Source organism: Protomyctophum parallelum, assembly GCF_964188405.1.
Source record: "Protomyctophum parallelum genome assembly, chromosome: 13".
In the NCBI taxonomy this organism is placed as follows: Eukaryota; Metazoa; Chordata; class Actinopteri; order Myctophiformes; family Myctophidae; genus Protomyctophum; species Protomyctophum parallelum.
The window spans coordinates 24,343,895-24,362,183 of record NC_139708.1 but is presented as its reverse complement, the minus strand read 5'-3'; the positions used below and the strand labels follow the sequence as shown (position 1 = coordinate 24,362,183).

The 18,289-nt window shown below is 45.6% G+C and overlaps 2 protein-coding genes across 2 annotated transcripts in view; both read right to left on the bottom strand.

The window, feature by feature from the left end:
* The window catches only part of asic2 (acid-sensing (proton-gated) ion channel 2), a gene marked incomplete at its 5' end in the record, with an annotated part of 441,728 nt that overhangs the window by 182,542 nt on the left and 240,897 nt on the right, over positions 1 to 18,289 (bottom strand). The gene's annotated exons all lie outside the window — the stretch shown is intronic.
* Positions 368 to 988, bottom strand: LOC310869788 (peptidyl-prolyl cis-trans isomerase B-like; the record flags this gene model as incomplete). Its single annotated transcript, XM_083780703.1, has 1 exon — positions 368 to 988. One exon carries the CDS (start codon positions 986 to 988, stop codon positions 368 to 370), a length of 621 nt encoding a protein of 206 aa, XP_083636829.1.

The following is an 18,289-nucleotide window of genomic DNA, read 5'->3' as shown; positions in this document are numbered from 1 at the left end:
GAATGTCATTTTGAGATGCATAACTTCAGGTCCCATCAACCTACTGGGAGTGTGCGTGCACAGTTTCTTGCCAATGAAGACACTGAGTTCATGCACGCACACACTAATTCCAAGACAACACTTACAGTCACGCTGGATCAAATATAAAAGACTACATATTAAGTAATTTACATTTCTTTCGTTTACATAATATGCAGAGCATTCGTGTTCTGTGTTCGTTTGTTCTGATATTTAAAACCGACATATCACACTCACACAGTCTCTAGATGGGACCCATGGCCCACACCCTCTTCCTCCTCCAACACCGCCACTCAACAGGGGTAGGAGTGACAACAGTTACCCGCTCCAGTGGGTCCACACCTCAGTCCTATTCCTTGGTCACAGCGAACGGCGTCTCCATCTCAATCACCCCACTGTCATGGACGACGACATCTTTGAGAGGCCTGTCCCGCCTGTCCGTCTCGGTGCCCTCGATCCTCTTCACCACGTCCATTCCGTCCAGGATTTTCCCAAAGACGACGTGTTTTCCGTCAAGCCAGGGTGTCCGGGCGGCGGTGATGAAGAACTGAGCTCCGTTGGTGTCCTTGCCGGAGTTTGCCATGCTCAGCCAGCCGGGGCCGTGGTGCTTCAGCTTGAAGTTCTCATCCGGGAAGCGGTCGCCGTAGATGCTCTTGCCTCCGGTCCCGTCTCCTCTGGTGAAGTCTCCTCCCTGGATCATGAAGTCTTTAATGACTCGGTGGAATTTGCTGCCCTTGTAGCCGAAACCATTCTCCCCCGTCGCAAGCTGGATGAAGTTTTCGACCGTTTTCGGCACCGTGTTCCTAAAAAGGCCGATCACGATCCTGCCGACGTCTTCGTCTCCGATCCTCATGTCGAAATAGACCTTGGCCGTGACTTTGGGTCCCCTTTTCTTCTCGTCGGCATCGGAGCCGTATGGGAATAGAAGAACCATGCCCACAATCACTGTAAACGCTAGCAGGAGCTTCATCCTAATCTCACCGACGTGAAACATTAACAAGCGAAGGGGAAAGTATTCTCGAGAAAATAACTGCAACAGGATAAAAGAGAAGATACTGAAAATAGGATGAGGTAGTCTTTATATTTATACAGTTCAAGTGGTGGTGTCAGTGGCGGGCACGTAGATACAGTATTGTCCATATATGGACTAGACATGCCCAAATCAGCACATATCAGTACAAACCTGTCATGCCACCGAGTGGCGTGCTACGAGCTTGTACTGTAGGTCTGCTATTTTTTTTAATCGTGAAAATGTGCCCTCAAACCTTTCAGAAAATTGTCATGATTTAGAAAACTTTTTTTTTTAATTTCGACGTCAGGCCTAAATGGGTTAAATGCACATCATGATTCATGAACGTATCGTCTAATGATTAGACTCTGATTGACTGCAAATGATCACTCACTCTAAAGAGCAGACCTCCAAAAGCGCACAAATGCTAAACGATGCACCATACTGTCATATAAATGCCATTTCTCCCCGCATCATCCATGATGGCTGCAACCAACAATTGAGACACAGTTATTTATAGGCAATCCATGGAGTGCACCTAGTTTACAATGATGTTGAGTGAAAATTTAAGTATATAAAATAAGAGTGCTTTAAGTAAATATATATATATACTATGCGTCAAGGTGTGTAGGCAGAAACTGTTATTCTTGCATAAATTAAATGCTATTTATTTTACTTTAAATAAAGCACCACTTGTAATCGTACTAGATTGCATTATAACTGTGATTATGCATTATAAAATCATTATTATAATATTACAAGTATGAGAATTATAATACATTATGATCATTCAGGCCAGTGTATTATACTTGACCTTGAGTCATCATAAAGGCTTTATTATGTTATTATTATGAGCACTTATGATTGCTTATATATGTAGTTAGTTATACTAAGCATATTACATTGTATTTGTACTTTACCTCAAAATAAATTATAGAATGCTTTGTAATGTGTCATGATTATTGTTATGAAGAATTATTAGGATGTAAAATTTCTTATAACTATAATTATACAGGTATGAGCAGATTGTAATGAGATTATGCATTATTGTCTCCACCAGGCCGAAGGCATGGGGAGAGAGTATGTTTTGCACTCCGTCCGTCCGTCCGTGTGTGTGTCCGTGTGTGTGTGTGTCCGTGAACAGCTAATCTCGGCCACCGTTAACCCGCTCGATGCCATATTTTGCACACACACTCCCTGGATGCCAACCATGAACCTCTGCCCCAAACTTTCCAGAACGGCCTGTTATAGCGCCACCAGGAGGCCGCTTTGTGCAAAACAAGTTTTTCAATGCCATATTTTGCACACACACTCCCTGGATGCCAACCATGAACCTCTGCCCCAAACTTTCCAGAACGGCCTGTTATAGCGCCACCAGGAGGCCGCTTTGTGCAAAACACGTTTTTGCACAGTACACCTACAGATTTTGTCCAAACATCACGCAAATTGCTACACAGTCTCTCTAGAGCCATTCAACGAAACGGGTCTTTCAGATTTATCAGACTCCATCCTGATTGGTTAAGATTGGCTTCCAAAGTTCACAGGAGTGCTCAGTTTCAAACAAAATGCTGCAAATCATGAACACATCGCGTGATTTCCGTGAAATTGTGCACCCACATTCCCACTAGGCCGAGGACGAAATGCCACATGAACAATTTCAACTCAGCCTCAAGGTGGCGCTATAACTGGCCAAAAAGTGTTTTTACCTCTAACTGCACGGATCTGTGGATAACCTGGTGGAGACCTGTGCCCGGAAGGGCACTTTTTCTAGTCTAGACATGTGATGCATAGCAAATGCTAACCCAAAAAAATTATTAAGATGAGTGCAATCACAGGTTAAGTGGTTAGTCATAAAATGTGTTAATTGTCTAAAAGTTACTCAAGTGTACATTTCTACATGCTCTCTGCAAAGTGTTCCAGGTGGTCAGAGCATGAATCACCAAAAGCAGATCTTCCAAGCCGAGTACAAATTCTAAGAACTTGTGAAAGTCAGATTGAACATGTGGTCCAGAGGACTTAGGCTATCTAGCATAGATGTGAGATAAGATGGAAGATGAGTGCTATAATAATAAACACTGTCATTGTCTGTTTTATTTCCTGACCTGTACAGCACTACGGTTGATGACAGTCATTTTTAGATCTGCTATATGAATAATGTTTGAATTGATTTGAAACACTGTGGTGGCAAACGGCATCCAGATCCAAGGCCTTATGAGGCATTCATATGCTGTATGTTACCTTACCTCACCATAATCTATGACAGTTTCGTGAAAACATCACAAACTATACTGTAAAACACTTAGTCATGGATCCTTCTACGGTGGAATAACCCCCCAGTATGTCTAGCTTTAGGCGAATAACATAAAGTTAGTTATGTGCTATCACTACAAGTTTAAGGTCATTAAGTGTATATTGGTGAAGGTCCAAGGGATTTTGCAGATTATCCACAGCCAGCTGAGTATAGAGTCTGACTACAGCATAGAAATCCCAATATGGGATTGTAGTGGAGTCGTCATTAAACTTCACCATATTGTTAGATGAGGCGGTGGGGGTGCAGTCATGGGCGAAAACATTGAAGAGGAGCCCTGAGGTTGTACGAATGCGTGCTTGCCCATTCTGACAGTCCATAAACCACAAGCAGAGTGAAGAGGCAAAAACAAATCCAAGGGTGTTAAAATGTTCTACTAATTTATGGGGCATTGTCGTGTTTAAAGTGGAGCTAAAGTCAGCAAATAGCATCCTGACATAAGTGCCGGATACTTTAAGTGGGACAGGGCGGTATGAAGTGCGATTGAGACTGCATCCTCCACAGATCTATTTCCTCGATAAGAAGATCAGTAGGGGTAATTGCCTTGATGTGAGATAGTACAAGCACTTCACAACAAACGTTATTGCAACTGGGCCATGATCATTAAGGCTTTTAAAAACCATTAAAACCGGGAAAGCATATGTGGCATTTTAGATTTGAGCTAAAAAGCATCTTATACTTTGGCTATTCAAAAATAGCAGATATACAAGCTCATAGTATGTCGCATCATGCCACGTTACGGGCTTGTACAGTAGATCTGCTATTTTTTTAAAATCATGGGCGTCTGCTGGCCAAGTGGTCCAGGCGGATGCCGGGCTTTGGCCTGACACTCAGTCTTCACTTGATTTTATCAATAAAGGCAGAAAAGCCAAAAACTTGAAATTAAGATCTGATATTTTCGAATGTGTTGTGGTTTTAATGCCTCTCCACATGCTGCAGGGGTTGTTGTTTTCAAGGTGCCCCTCAATGCACTAGTACGTACATTAATGCTGCATGTGCTTAGCTTCTCTAGGACTGGGCAATATATTGATATTATATCTTGATGCTATCTTGATATGAGACTACATATCTGGGATTTTAACGTATACTGTAGTATGGCATAGGTGTTGTCTTTTCCAGGTTTTAATAAGCCCTGTTTTATACTAGAGAAAATAGCCACTCTACAGTACATGATTTATGAGTGTATAGATGGGCTATTTGTTTTTGCCATTTTTCTAAATAAGGGAGCCAATGCCAAGGAAAATAAATATAGTATTAGTTTTGTTCAGTTGACAGCTTTTCATAACAGTATTTTTCTCTAGAGGAATTCTCTAGAGGCTCTGTGTCACTCTCTCCGTACTGACTGACTGGGCAGGGTTTGAAAGAAGATTTGCCACAGCTTCCAAAATACAGAATCAAATGCAAATGTCTTTTTCAGTCTACGAGTATGCAAAGTTGCAAAATACATGCATATCTGACCAAATCAATCAAATCACGGCAATGTAAACACAGAGTTATACAGTGAAGCATACAAGTGCATGAAATGGTAAGACTTTTGCTATGCAAATGTGTCACGTCTCAGGATCATCATGAGCCGGTTTTCTTACAGTATGTTAGGCTTTGCAATATTGAACTAGCCAAATGAAAATGATATGTGCACATATGGATGAGCAGAACGTATAGCAAAGGAAATACGTGAACCCATCATCATCACACCCATCATCCCCTTTGGGATGCGGAGGATGGCTGTGACGTTCTGGGAGAAGAAGATGAAGGGATCTGTCATCTATGGTCACCTGCGTGCATGTGGTGGGAGGGACATCATCTCAGCAGATGGCAGGGTCACTGCAGATGGAGATGGCTCCGTTAATAATAGTCCTTCATTACCGATGCAATGTCCCTCTGACTGCCCAGGCGGCTAAACTCATCCTCTACAGAATGCTAAATGGGGACAATTGACAACTATTTTCATCCTCCTCTCTACCAAGATGAATGGCTGCTAATGACAGAGGGGGAAACTCCCTTTAGGCTATAACTTCACAGACTTACAGAATATAAGAAGTGGTGCAAACTCTGTGCTAAAATACATATTAAAAGAATCACACACGTGTGAAGTGAGGGGTGCTCTTATCATTGTACATCATCATGACGTAACATGTCGATTTGCTCATTCATATGATGTAAATTCTCCATCCATTGTCAATGGGAATTTAACGTGTAAGACGCAAATCTACACTAATAGCTGAATATAGGAGGGGATAGCGCCCCTCAAAAAGGGGGGGTGATTCCACCTGTGTGACTCTCTCTAGAAGGTACGTGTGCACGTTGTGCTAAGAGTGTTACTTTTGTACCACTGTTAATTAACCACTACACCCTCAGTCACACATGATCTTCCAGGTGAAATTGTAAAAGTAAATCATATCTTTCTCTCACAATGCAATAATTGTATAGTGCTATGAAGTGCTACAGTATGCATTGTAAGAAATATCCATGGAAACAAACCAACATAACATGAGAAGATCAATCAAGCAAACTGTATTGACAGCCGTAGCCAATAGAAGGCAAACAACAAAGTTACAAACTAGAAAAAGTGCCCTTCTGGGCACAGGTCTCCACCAGGAGGATAGGAGTGTGTGTGATGTTTGGCAAAATGTTTAGGAGTAATATAAACATGTTTTTTCTTTTTTCTTTTTTTTGCAACAATTTTCTTCATTTTGTTGAGGAAATGCAGATCCAGATCACTCATAGCATCTCTGAGGATAGAATTCTGGATGAGCAGGATGTTGTACAAAATGGGCCACTCAAACTTTGGAAGGCAATCTTAGCCAATCCAACAGACTCCTCTTGATCACATGACTACAGAGATCATGTGTACAGATTTGCGTGAGATTTGGATGAAATCTGCGCGACTAACATAAACAATTTGTTTTCCAGAAATCGGCCTCATGGTGGCGCTATAACCGGCAGATGTGAAGGGATGCAGGGAAAATGTTTTTCCATGGCCTCTAGGGAATGCGCATACATAAGTTGTATACAAGTTGTTATAGCGCCACCGTGAGGCTGATTTGGAAAAAAAATAGTGGCATGTCATCCTCGGCCTAGTGGAAATGTGCGTGCATACTTTCACTGAAATTGCACACATTTGTGGCATTTTGTTCGAAACAGACGGACATCTTAGCCAATCAGGATGGAAGATGGTAAATGGTGCAGATTTGTGTTGATCACATGACTATGGAGATAGTGTATACCAAATTGTGTGATGTATGGATAAAATGTGTACGAGTAATCTACAGAAATGTGTTTTGCCTAAATCGGCCTGATGGTGGCGCTATAACAGGTTGTTGAGGAATATTTGGGGCAGAGGTTCATCGTTGGCATCCAAGGAGTGTGTGCAAAGTTTGGCATGGATCGTGCCAACGGTGCCGGAGATTAGCTGGTAACGGACGGACGGACGGACGGACGGAAGGAAGGAAGGACGGACACACACGCACGCGCACACACACACACACACACACACACACACACACACACACACACACACACACACACACACACACACACACACACACACACACACACACACACACAGACACACACACACACACACACACACACAGACGGAGTGCAAAACATACTCTAAATAAATACAGGGGTTCATAAAACTCTAAAAAACTCTCATATATATATTCTTTTATAAGAGGCACCCATACCAATGTTTCCACATCAAAGAGCGGTATCTAACAGTGCTAAACCTAGGTTTGTTCAACACCTTAATCACGTTATTATGTGACCCATCAAGTCTGCTTTTAAAGCTGAACATATAAGGTTTCTCAAGAGAGCCTGGAAGGTGGTTAGGCCAGAGTCGCAGAAGAGCTGACTAGCACTGCCACCCCTAGGCTTCTTCAGGAGAATCCTGAGAGCATCATTATAAGCCACCTTTAGCTTGCGCAGACTCTCTTTTTTATAATTCACCCATAAGGGGGCTGTATACAGCGGGGTGTGGTACGCTCTAAATAGGTTCACCTTGACCTCAACTGAGCAGTAGTGAAATTTCCTGGCTAACATATTAGCTTGGGCATACAGCATTCTTCGCTGTCGGTACATGTCAGCATCATCTTCCATCTTATCAGTAATGATGTGCCCCAAATATTTACAACTGCTACATACAGGTTTGATCCGACAAGTAGAACACTGGAAAATGTTGTTTCTGATCCTCCTTGGTCCTGCAAATGACTACCACACTCTTTTTGGCATTGTATATGACATCATAAGTGACCCCATAATCAGAGCAAATGTTCAGTAGCTGCTGGAACCCAGCACTACACGGGGAAACAATGGCCAAATCATCGGCATACATAAAATGGTTGATCAAGGTGTTACCTATCATGCAGCCAGTCCTACACCCTCCAGCAGCCCCCCCTGCCTCACCCCATTGCCTACACTGAAGGGGGAGGATAGGCTGTTTTCTTTACCATTTTACCTGCATACTCTGCTTGGCATACTTGTATGCCAGGATGCGTATAATGCATCCAGTGGTGTCCGTGATTGTCCGTGGTGTGGATAAAATCACTTAACCAAGCCAGTGGCATTTTTACTAAGCAGTTTCCCGGCCATAGAATCTGCTCTCAGAGCTTGCTCATGCTTCCCCACAAAACGCACTGCGTGTTTATACCTTGCATTTGTGATTTTCTTGTTCTCTAGGTCAGGCCCTTGTCTAGGTCTCCCAGCAATTACCCAGGCACTATGGGCCGCCTTTGCTGCTTCATGGTGGCCAGCAAGGTTCAAGTTCAAGGTTCAAGGTCTTTATTAAACACAATCAGTGCCGGAAGTGCATCAAAATAGAAGCTCCGGGGTGCCAGAGTTGTCTGATCGCTTTTACTCTGAAAGCCATGAACCGGAAACACTTTCCTAGAAAAGTTGACTTTACAAAGTGACCTCACATCCCGATCATCTTAATCTATTTTTTTACGCTCCAAAAAGCGTTCATATTTTGCGGGAGAGACGGATGAGGAGCAGAAATGAAGCGCCAGCATAATTATCGATCCATTCATCACCACGGAGAGCGCCTTGGATTAGGAGATACGAGTCATTCTTTCCGCCGCGCTAACATGGGAGTCAATGACAAGCTAATAGTTGCACAGAGCGTTAGCGTACGGAAAGCGAAAAGCGAAATGCCAAAAAAAAAAATGAAAAATTTCTGAATATTCGTATCTCGCCCCGTGTCACTAGGACGTCGCTAGGACGTCCACAGACATCGTAGGCACTAATTTTTCGGGATCCTTATGACGGCCTCACTCGTCGTATGAACTGAAACGGTTAATGTCCCAGAAGGGCAATTAGGTTACAGCCAGAGTAGTGGTTTAAAACATACAAACAATACAGGACAACAACAGACATGAGACACCATAGCATAAACAGAGGTCTGGGCGCATCTAGTGCAGGTATAGAATCAAAGAAATAAGAAAGGCTACATCAGAAAAAGGTGCCAGGATATAAAGTGCCGGCATAAAGTGCTTGTTTCAGCATATCATCACCACATTACCTGTTACTGGCAGCGTTGACTGCACGAATCGAGGCAGGGACAAAGGAGTGCTTATATCTGTTGTTTTTGACAACGGGGACACCCAGACGACGGCCCGATGGCAACAGCCTGTAATCTGAGTCGAGTGGGTGGGCATTATCCTGCCGAATGGCCCTGGCCTTCATGAGCAGCTGTCTATTGTAGAAAGGATCGTGCATCGTGCATGTTCCAGCACGGCTTGATTTTATTAGCCCTTCTAGGGTGAGAAAGTAGGCGTCTTCTGGCCACCGAGAGAGAACTTTACGTACATAGCACACAGGTCTTTACAGTGAGAGGTGTCATTACAGTTGACATCATTGCATAATATAGCATCCGTCGGTAGTTGAACTTGGCTTAAGAGAGTGTCTGTTCTCCCACAGTAAAATAATACATCCTCCGCGGTGAGGAATCGTTATCAGATATATCAGCATTCATGTCTCCCATAAGGTTGGGCGGTTTGGGACATTTTAAAACCCTGGTTGTTGCGATAGGCAGGGGGGGTAGGACCCAAATGCAGGACAAGAGCAGGAAGGTTCAAATTAAATGATTTATTAAGCCAAAAGACTGTTAAGCTCACAAAACTCAGGGAATTCCAAAAAGCATAGAACTCTTCCAAAAGGTACAAAAACAGGAACAAAACAGGAAACAGGAATGCAAACCATAGAAGAGTAATCACAAATCCAAATACGCAGAACCACTCAGGAAACACAGAGAACTAGGAACACGGGACAGCTCGGGGACAAGGAAGTATGATCTGACAGTGTGTTTGTGGAATGAGTCCAGTCTTATAGGGAGCAGGGTAATTGCAGGAGTGTTCACAGGTGTGGAATGGGCATGGCACTGTAGGGCTGAAGAGGGGGTGGAAACAGGTGTGTGACAATGACTGAGAGAGGGAATGGAGAGTGGGAGTGGCTGACAAGGAAAACATGGTCTGTAGGGAGACAGACCATGACAGTACCTCCCTCTCAAGGGACGGCTACCAGACGTCCCAACACGCTGGCCTGGAGCACAGAGCAGGGTGGGTGGAGGGGGCCTGGAGGAGGGGAACTGAAGCTGAGCAGGTGATGTCAGGTGGGCGGCCAGGATGCTGGGACGAGGAGTCAGGCGGACGGCCTGGGACGAGACAGATGAGGCGTCGTCTGGCGGACGGCCTGGAGGCAGAGACGAGGTGGCGTCATCGGGTGGACGACCGGGAGGCCGAAACGAGGCGAAGCTGTCGTCGGGTGGGCGGCTGGGAGGCCGAGACGACAGAGATGAGGCGACGTCCGGTGGACGACCAGGGGGCTGAGACGAGGTGGCGTCATCGGGTGGACGACCGGGAGGCCGAAACGAGGCGAAGCTGTCGTCGGGTGGGCGGCTGGGGGGCTGAGACGAGGCGGAGGTGTCGTCCGGTGGACGACCAAGGGGCTGAGACGAGGCGGAGGTGTCGTCTGGTGGTCGGCCAGGAGGCAGAGACGAAGCAGAAGACACCGCAGGCGACGCCAGGAAAGCCACAGGCAGGGGAGCCGTAGGGTATGCTAGGGAAGCTGCAGCCGGAGCCGAGGCCACAGGTGCTGCAGGCAGAGCCGGGGCTGCAGGCTGAGGAGCCGGGGCTGCAGGCTGAGGAACTGGGGCTGCAGGCTGAGGAACTGGGGCTGCAGGCTGAGGAACTGGGGCTGCAGGCAGAGGAACTGGGGCTGCAGGCTGAGGAGCCGGGGCTGCAGGCTGAGGAACCGGGGCTGCAGGCTGAGGAGCCGGGGCTGCAGGCTGAGGAGCCGGGGCTGCAGGCTGAGGAACTGGGGCTGCATGCTGAGGAACCGGGGCTGCAGGCTGAGGAACCGGGGCTGCAGGCAGAGGAACTGGGGCTGCAGGCTGAGGAACTGGGGCTGCAGGCTGAGGAACTGGGGCTGCAGGCAGAGGAACTGGGGCTGCAGGCAGAGGGCAGGGTAGCAGAGGGCCGGGCAGCAGAGGGCCGGGCAGCGGAGGGCCGGGCAGCAGAGGGCCGGGCAGCGGAGGGCCGGGCAGCAGAGGGCCGGGCAGCAGAGGGCCTGGCAGCGGAGGGCCGGGCAGCGGAGGGCCGGGCAGCGGAGAGCCGGGCCACGGAGGGCCAGGCAGCGGAGAGCCAGGCAGCGGAGAGCCAGGCAGGCTGGGCGGCGGAGGGCCAGGGAGGCTGGGTGAGGAAGTGGGCTGAAGAGCAGGGGTGACCGGAGCGACCTCTTCAGAAGGTAACTGAGGAAAAGGTGCACCCCTACTCTCCCAAGGAAGAAAGCCGTATATTGGGCAAATGCGCGATTCTGCCTCCAAGATTTGGCCAGTTGAGAGAGGAACTGAGGATCCTCATAAAAAATCTCCTTTGTTACACCAAAGTCCTTGGGTGAAAAAGGTAGGCTGGGCTGGTGGCTACTGGCCATGGTTGACAGCCTCAGCAGCTCACTGACAGAACACTGGCAAAAAAAAACAAAAAGAAAACTAACAATCCAAAAAACAAACTTGTCCGCTGGGTCCAGAATGGTCAGATCATTCTGTTGCGATAGGCAGGGGGGGTAGGACCCAAATGCAGGACAAGAGCAGGAAGGTTCAAATTAAATGATTTATTAAGCCAAAAGACTGTTAAGCTCACAAAACTCAGGGAATTCCAAAAAGCATAGAACTCTTCCAAAAGGTACAAAAACAGGAACAAAACAGGAAACAGGAATGCAAACCTTAGAAGAGTAATCACAAGTCCAAATACGCAGAACCACTCAGGAAACACAGAGAACTAGGAACACGGGACAGCTCGGGGACAAGGAAGTATGATCTGACAGTGTGTTTGTGGAATGAGTCCAGTCTTATAGGGAGCAGGGTAATTGCAGGAGTGTTCACAGGTGTGGAATGGGCATGGCACTGTAGGGCTGAAGAGGGGGTGGAAACAGGTGTGTGACAATGACTGAGAGAGGGAATGGAGAGTGGGAGTGGCTGACAAGGAAAACATGGTCTGTAGGGAGACAGACCATGACAGTACCTCCCTCTCAAGGGACGGCTACCAGACGTCCCAACACGCTGGCCTGGAGCACAGAGCAGGGTGGGTGGAGGGGGCCTGGAGGAGGGGAACTGAAGCTGAGCAGGTGATGTCAGGTGGGCGGCCAGGATGCTGGGACGAGGAGTCAGGCGGACGGCCTGGGACGAGACAGATGAGGCGTCGTCTGGCGGACGGCCTGGAGGCAGAGACGAGGTGGCGTCATCGGGTGGACGACCGGGAGGCCGAAACGAGGCGAAGCTGTCGTCGGGTGGGCGGCTGGGAGGCCGAGACAGGTGGAGGACTAAGTAGATTGAATGGTATGAATGGCTGTGAGTAAGCTGGGCTTGACTGGGGAGGAATTTGTTGTGAATGCACCACCTGAACTGGTGGGCATACGACCATTATCTGCTTCTGTGCAGTTACGTGGTACTCCTGGGGAGGTACTCCCCCTTGTTCTCCATGTTGGAGAAGGTCACACATTAGCCATGTGCTGATGTGTTTTAACAGTGTTCGGATTTTCCCGTCTTTCCCTTCAAGCTCCTTCATTCTGGTCTTCATTAGTTCCAATTGATGGTTGTCCTCAATCTCAGCTCTCCTTATGGATTCTACCATGGTGGGTAGGTCCTCTTTAGGATAGGCTTGGGGCCCGTAGCATTGTGCTCCATTAGCCCATGTTAAAGGACCTGATGTCACCCTTAGTCAGCACAATCCGGCTCGAAGGACCATATTAAATATTCTGCTGGTTGGGTTTGTGGGCTGTGAGCTGACCACCCAAGTATCCCCGGTCAGAGAGAGTGTATGTGACACCAAGGTATATTTCAACAGGATAGTAGTTTATTGTCTTCAGTGAGCCATGGTTTCTACAAGCAAGATATAGGAAATGGAATACATATTAACTATAGCATGACAATAAAGGACCAGATTGGAAGACAAGTAAATCAAATATAACTCAACAGAATGGATATGTATGTATAAACAGGTAGACTGGGCATTTATACATAATGAGCAATCATAGTAGGCTATATGGCAAGGTGATCAACATAGCGTAGAACACATTAAGTCAATACAGAACATAAAGGCTTACATTGGTCAAGGACACACGGCTGCAGAGAAGTGAGGTATTGTCGGGTACTCAGTGAGAGCTGCAGGTTCTGCATGGAATGTTGCCTGTGTGAAGGCTGGAGTGAGGAGTGTGGGGTGAGTTGCTGGTTATAGGTGCCACACCTAGACTGTGATTGGCTAGTGAGTTGAGTGGTGTGATGGCAAACACATGTGTGATTGTGGATGCAGGGAATGGGGAGTGTCCACCAGAGGCTGCCAAGTCAGACAGCATGCAGATAATTCACAACAACTATAATAAGTAATAAGTATACATATATATATGTATACTTGGACATTTTTTTGTATTGAATTCAGACACATACTGTATATCTCCTAGGTATATTTAGTGTTTCAGGTTTATTGCATTTCCAGGCCATCTCCTTCCATCAACCCATTTTAGGCGGGAACCCCTTTTGGTGTTAGCATTACGTTATGCTTTAGCTATTTAAAAATAGCAGATCTACAAGCTCATAGCGTGCAAGCTTGTAGGTCTGCTATTTTTGAAAAATCGAAGAACGACTGAGATTTTTCAGAAAACTGTCATTTTCAAACAGACATTTTCAGAATGGGTTAAGTTGTATGTACTGTACATGACGCACAAACAAGCACCAATGCACTCTGCCTGCCTGCCTCCCTGCCCACCCGCCCAATTACAGACAGACAGCCTGCCTCTCTTTTAATTTCCCCTTGAAGGCCGGGGAACATTGGTGTGCTTTCTTTTTTTAAATGCATTTCTTATAACAAAGCCATGCTGAGCCTTTCTTCTATTACTGTATATATCTGAAAACAAAAAGACAATTTCACTTTCACCAGCCATGGTCTTTACCTGGGACCGGGAGACTTGTGTGGAACAAACCCTGGAGGGTGAAACAGGCCCTCAGGAGATGATTCCAGGGAATCAATTAAAAGGTTTCAAAGTGAAAGGGTACATTGCTCTTGTGGTGGAAACAAGCAAAAGAGCTCATTACTGGAAGCATTGTTGTTGTAGACATACGGTACACACAGGACCCAGTACACATCTAATTAGCTTAAATGATTTGTTCCCCCTGTCTGAAGAAAAGACAGGTAAAATAGGTTTTATAGCGAGTATTAACCATCATATTACTCTCTATTCGTGGATTGCAGTAGCAGTGGACAAGGTCAGTAAACACTTTTGAATCTATCTGAGAGCAGTCTTCTGTCTTCTGCTGTATAGATATCACTATCTAAGCCTGCAGGGCTGGAACACAAAAAAACATGCATATTGTTTGACCTCGTCCACACATGCTCACGCAAGGAGTATAACTTTGATTCATAACTCGGCGAGCAGCACTGCAAAAGAATTTCCCGCTAATAAGTGAAGTAGTACCGAGCTGTGGGAGGTTTGCACATGGGAACAAAGAGTTCTTCCTCGCTCCTCCACGGAACGACGAAGGACTAGTCTCTCAGCTCCCACAGTGCAATGATATGATGCTGTCTGAAGCTGATGGATAACCTTTGTTCTCTTCATTAAAAGCAGCAGTCCTCTCCTCCTCCTGTGGCCATAGTCAGAGTTTCCCTTCACTCATAGTATACCACATTTCTCCACCTCGCAGCAGGCAAAGCCGCTGTCTCTATTATTTTGATTCCTGCTAGGTATACTGTCCACCCATGGTTGACGTTAATTAATACACCTTCAGGCTGAAATGAAGTCAATGATTCCACAAATTTACATTACCCGCATAATAGATTGTGCAAGGATAAGGTTTTGGATTAGGGGCATTGTAATGGATGGATGTCAATATCTGATGAAGTGGGTGCTGAACAAGGGACACAATGACACATATAAGGGCTTTCACTTCTAGTGATTTTTACTAGTTGACTAGTTGCCTCCTAGTTTACTAGTCAACTAGTTGTTTAAAGGACCACTTCACCACTTTGCAACCTATCTTATTATAATAGGTCCTTACTAATAATCATGAAAAAAATTGTGCGATTTTTTTCTACTCGGTCTGTGTCTCATAGGAGGGCTGTGGGCAGTTCAGAAACGTCTTCCAGTTCTGTGTGGAGTTTGCATGTTCTCCCCGTGTCCCCTAGGGTAGATTCCCTCACAAAAAACATGCAGTAATCCTGGTCTCTAAACTGCCTCCCCCTGGCCAGCCGGGGCGCCTGATGGAGGGGAAAGGAACTGGTTGGAATAACGTGTTCCTTCCACGCGCTACGTCCAACCAGGGAAACTCCCCCCTGTCAGGTGTAAAGGAGCAACTTGGACACTCAAGCATGAAGGAAGCATGAGTTAAGTCCGTTGCTCTCCCCAGGTTGGCGGAGGGTGTGTAGAGCCCAGGATCACATTAGATGATTGACACAGGGGTGAAAATGGGTTACAAAATCGTGGGATAAAAAAAGAAAAGAGAAAAAAAGAAACGTCTTCCAGTGACATCATCGATGGGGAATACAAGCTAATAGAAACTGCAGGCTTTCTAGTCCTGAAAAGTTGCAATGCGAAAATGGAAGCCATCGTTATAAAAATTAAATATTTTTGTAAAAAAAATCTTGTTTAAAACAAATCTGCCTAATGATGTTGTCACTGGAAGACGGTTTCTAAACTGCCCACAGCCGTCCTATGAGACACCGAAAATCGTGCAATTTTTTCATGATTATTAGTGAGGAGTGAGGACCTATTATATGAAGATAGGTTGAAAAGTGGTCCTTTAACTACCTACATGTATTATGTAAAATATATATATATATATTTGTACTTTTAAAAACTGTGTACATTGGTGATTATAATCTACAGTAGCATTCTAGTTGATCTTGAGGCCTTTTTTTAAATCAACTAGTCAACTAGTACCAGCAAGGTCAACTAGTGGATTTACTAGTTGAATAGTCGACTAATTGCTTAAAGCCCTAATATACAGTATACAATATATGTATTGTAGTTTGCCGTTAGAACAGCTAAGGCCCAAACTGCCTTACAGATTTGAGTAATTTGACCGTATAAATGCAAAAGGTTGACTTTTCTCTGTATGTACTGTTAGGCGTAGCCTACCTTATGAAAGCACTCCGCAGTGGGTAATTACATATTGGAACATCCGCTAGGACATTATTCCAGTCCCATTCAATCACTGGCAGTGAAAAACAAGATAAACTACCACTAGTCTGCATAATGGAAGACAAAATGAAATTCCACACAAAGCTACGGGTGGTGACTGATGCATTAATGCAAAATGTCCCTGACTGGAATCTCAAAGCAGATAGACATATTTTACAGTCAAGCATTACAGGTTCATTACATTACAGGTTCTCAAAGTGGGGTCCAGGGACCCAGAGGGGCCCTTGAGGGGGCGTCCAGGGGGTCCCCAGCACAATAAGGAACATTTAAGCTCTATTTTATTCTACGGATATTCAAAAATCAAAGATCTACAAGCTCACAATATGTTGAGATGCTACGCATTGAGAGCTCTTAGATTTTCTATTTTCGAAACATCTCAACAAGTCTTCCCTGGGGGGTCCGTGGCCAATTAAAAATCCATTTGAGGGTCCTTGACATGAAAGCGTTTGAGAACAACTAAATACGCCCACCAGCCACAGCTAATTCATTAGCACAGCCCTCATACAATAACTCCACTGCTCTGCAGCTTTAATGTATTCCTCCCTGGTTGGAAAGTGTTAAATATTGACACATACTATACTATATCGCCCTCAGGTTCACTCAGCCCTTCCCACAGTTGAGGGAAGACATACTGTATACCTGTGGCTGTTCACATCGATGTGTTTACTCACAGGCCCGACATGAATAGTAAGTCGGAATATATATCCCATAACTTTAAAAATTCAGTTTAGCAAATTATTAATGCCATGTGAGAGTGTGAGGAAGCATCGATCTAATATATCGATCTAATAGTTTGCTCCACACCCATAAGGCATAGGTACTATAGTAGGTACCCTCAGGCCACCAGCTCAGTGGCCTTGTGGTTAGAGTGTGCACCCTGAGACTGGGAGGTCGGGGTTCAATTCCCGGCCAGGTCATACCAAAGACTATAAAAATGGGACCCAGTGCCTCCCTGCTTGACACTCAGCATCAAGGGTTGGATTAGGGGTAAGTCCCTGCGACATACTAGCGTCATGTCCAGGGGGTGTACTTGTACATCAAGCTGCCTCACGCTACAGAAACAGGAGATAGGCTCCTGCCCTATGGGCCCCATGGCTCAGCAAGGCTACTTACTTAGGTACCCTCACAAATAACATGCAGTAATCTTGGTCTCTATATGCTGCATCCCCCTGCTGGTCAGCCAGGGGAGGGGAAAGGAACTGATGGAGCGGGAAAGGAACTGGTTGGAATAACGTGTTCCTTCCATGTGTTGCGTCCGCTAAACAGCTCCCCATGTTGGGAGAGAGAGAAAATCTAAATCGTGGGATAAAAAATGTAGGGGAGGGAAAAAAAAAGAGATGGCGACAGCCGACATCAATCCCGCCACACACACGGGACTCGCGTGAAGCGAACACCATCCATGTCATTAAAGCGTTCAAAGCCCCCTGTGCCACTGTGCTCCTATTTCCAGCAGCATCCAGTTAACTTACACCGACCCAGAGGGGGTAGAAATCGCACTGTGCGTTGTGTAATTTGCTATCTGCAATATGCACAAAATTCTGCCCTGTGTGGGCGGAGAGGAAACCGCAAGCTGAGAAATTGGATTAGAGGTATTTATTTATTTTTTGTAGCCAGATATATTTTGGCCCAAGTCTGTTTAAGATTCATAAGGCTGGGGATGACATGAGTTTAAAACTTAAAATACAGTACACAGCTTCCATTTCCGTTTTGTTGAATGCATGCAGGTCAGGACCTTGGATAGTACAGTTGGAATAATGTGTGTCAAACGAGTTTATAAAGTATGTATGAAATCTATGAAAAAAGTCTGCAACACAATTTGATACAATATGTAGTGGGGGTCCCTGCTTCATCTCTCTCTCAGCTAGGGGGTCCTTGATTTGAAGAACATTGAAGACCCCTGGGTCCTGCTCTACAACATCATCATCACCATCCAAAAACCTTTATGAAAATAGCTTGTACAAGCTCACAACACTCGTTGTGAGCTTGTAGAACGGCTATTTCAGACGAATGTTCCCCCCAGAATAGGAAAGGTTCAAGTGGGATATGCTTAATGGACAACGCATCGAGGGTTCGAGTCCAGATCCCGACAGCCTTTGCTGCGTGTCACTCCCCATCTCTCTCTCCCCATTTCCTGTCAGCCTATACTGTCCTATCAATAATAAGCGGCATAACAAATACAAATAAAATAATCACCCCGTGTGAAATGAGGGGTGATCTTATCATCGTACATCATCATAACATCATCTCATTACGGCCAATCAGAATTT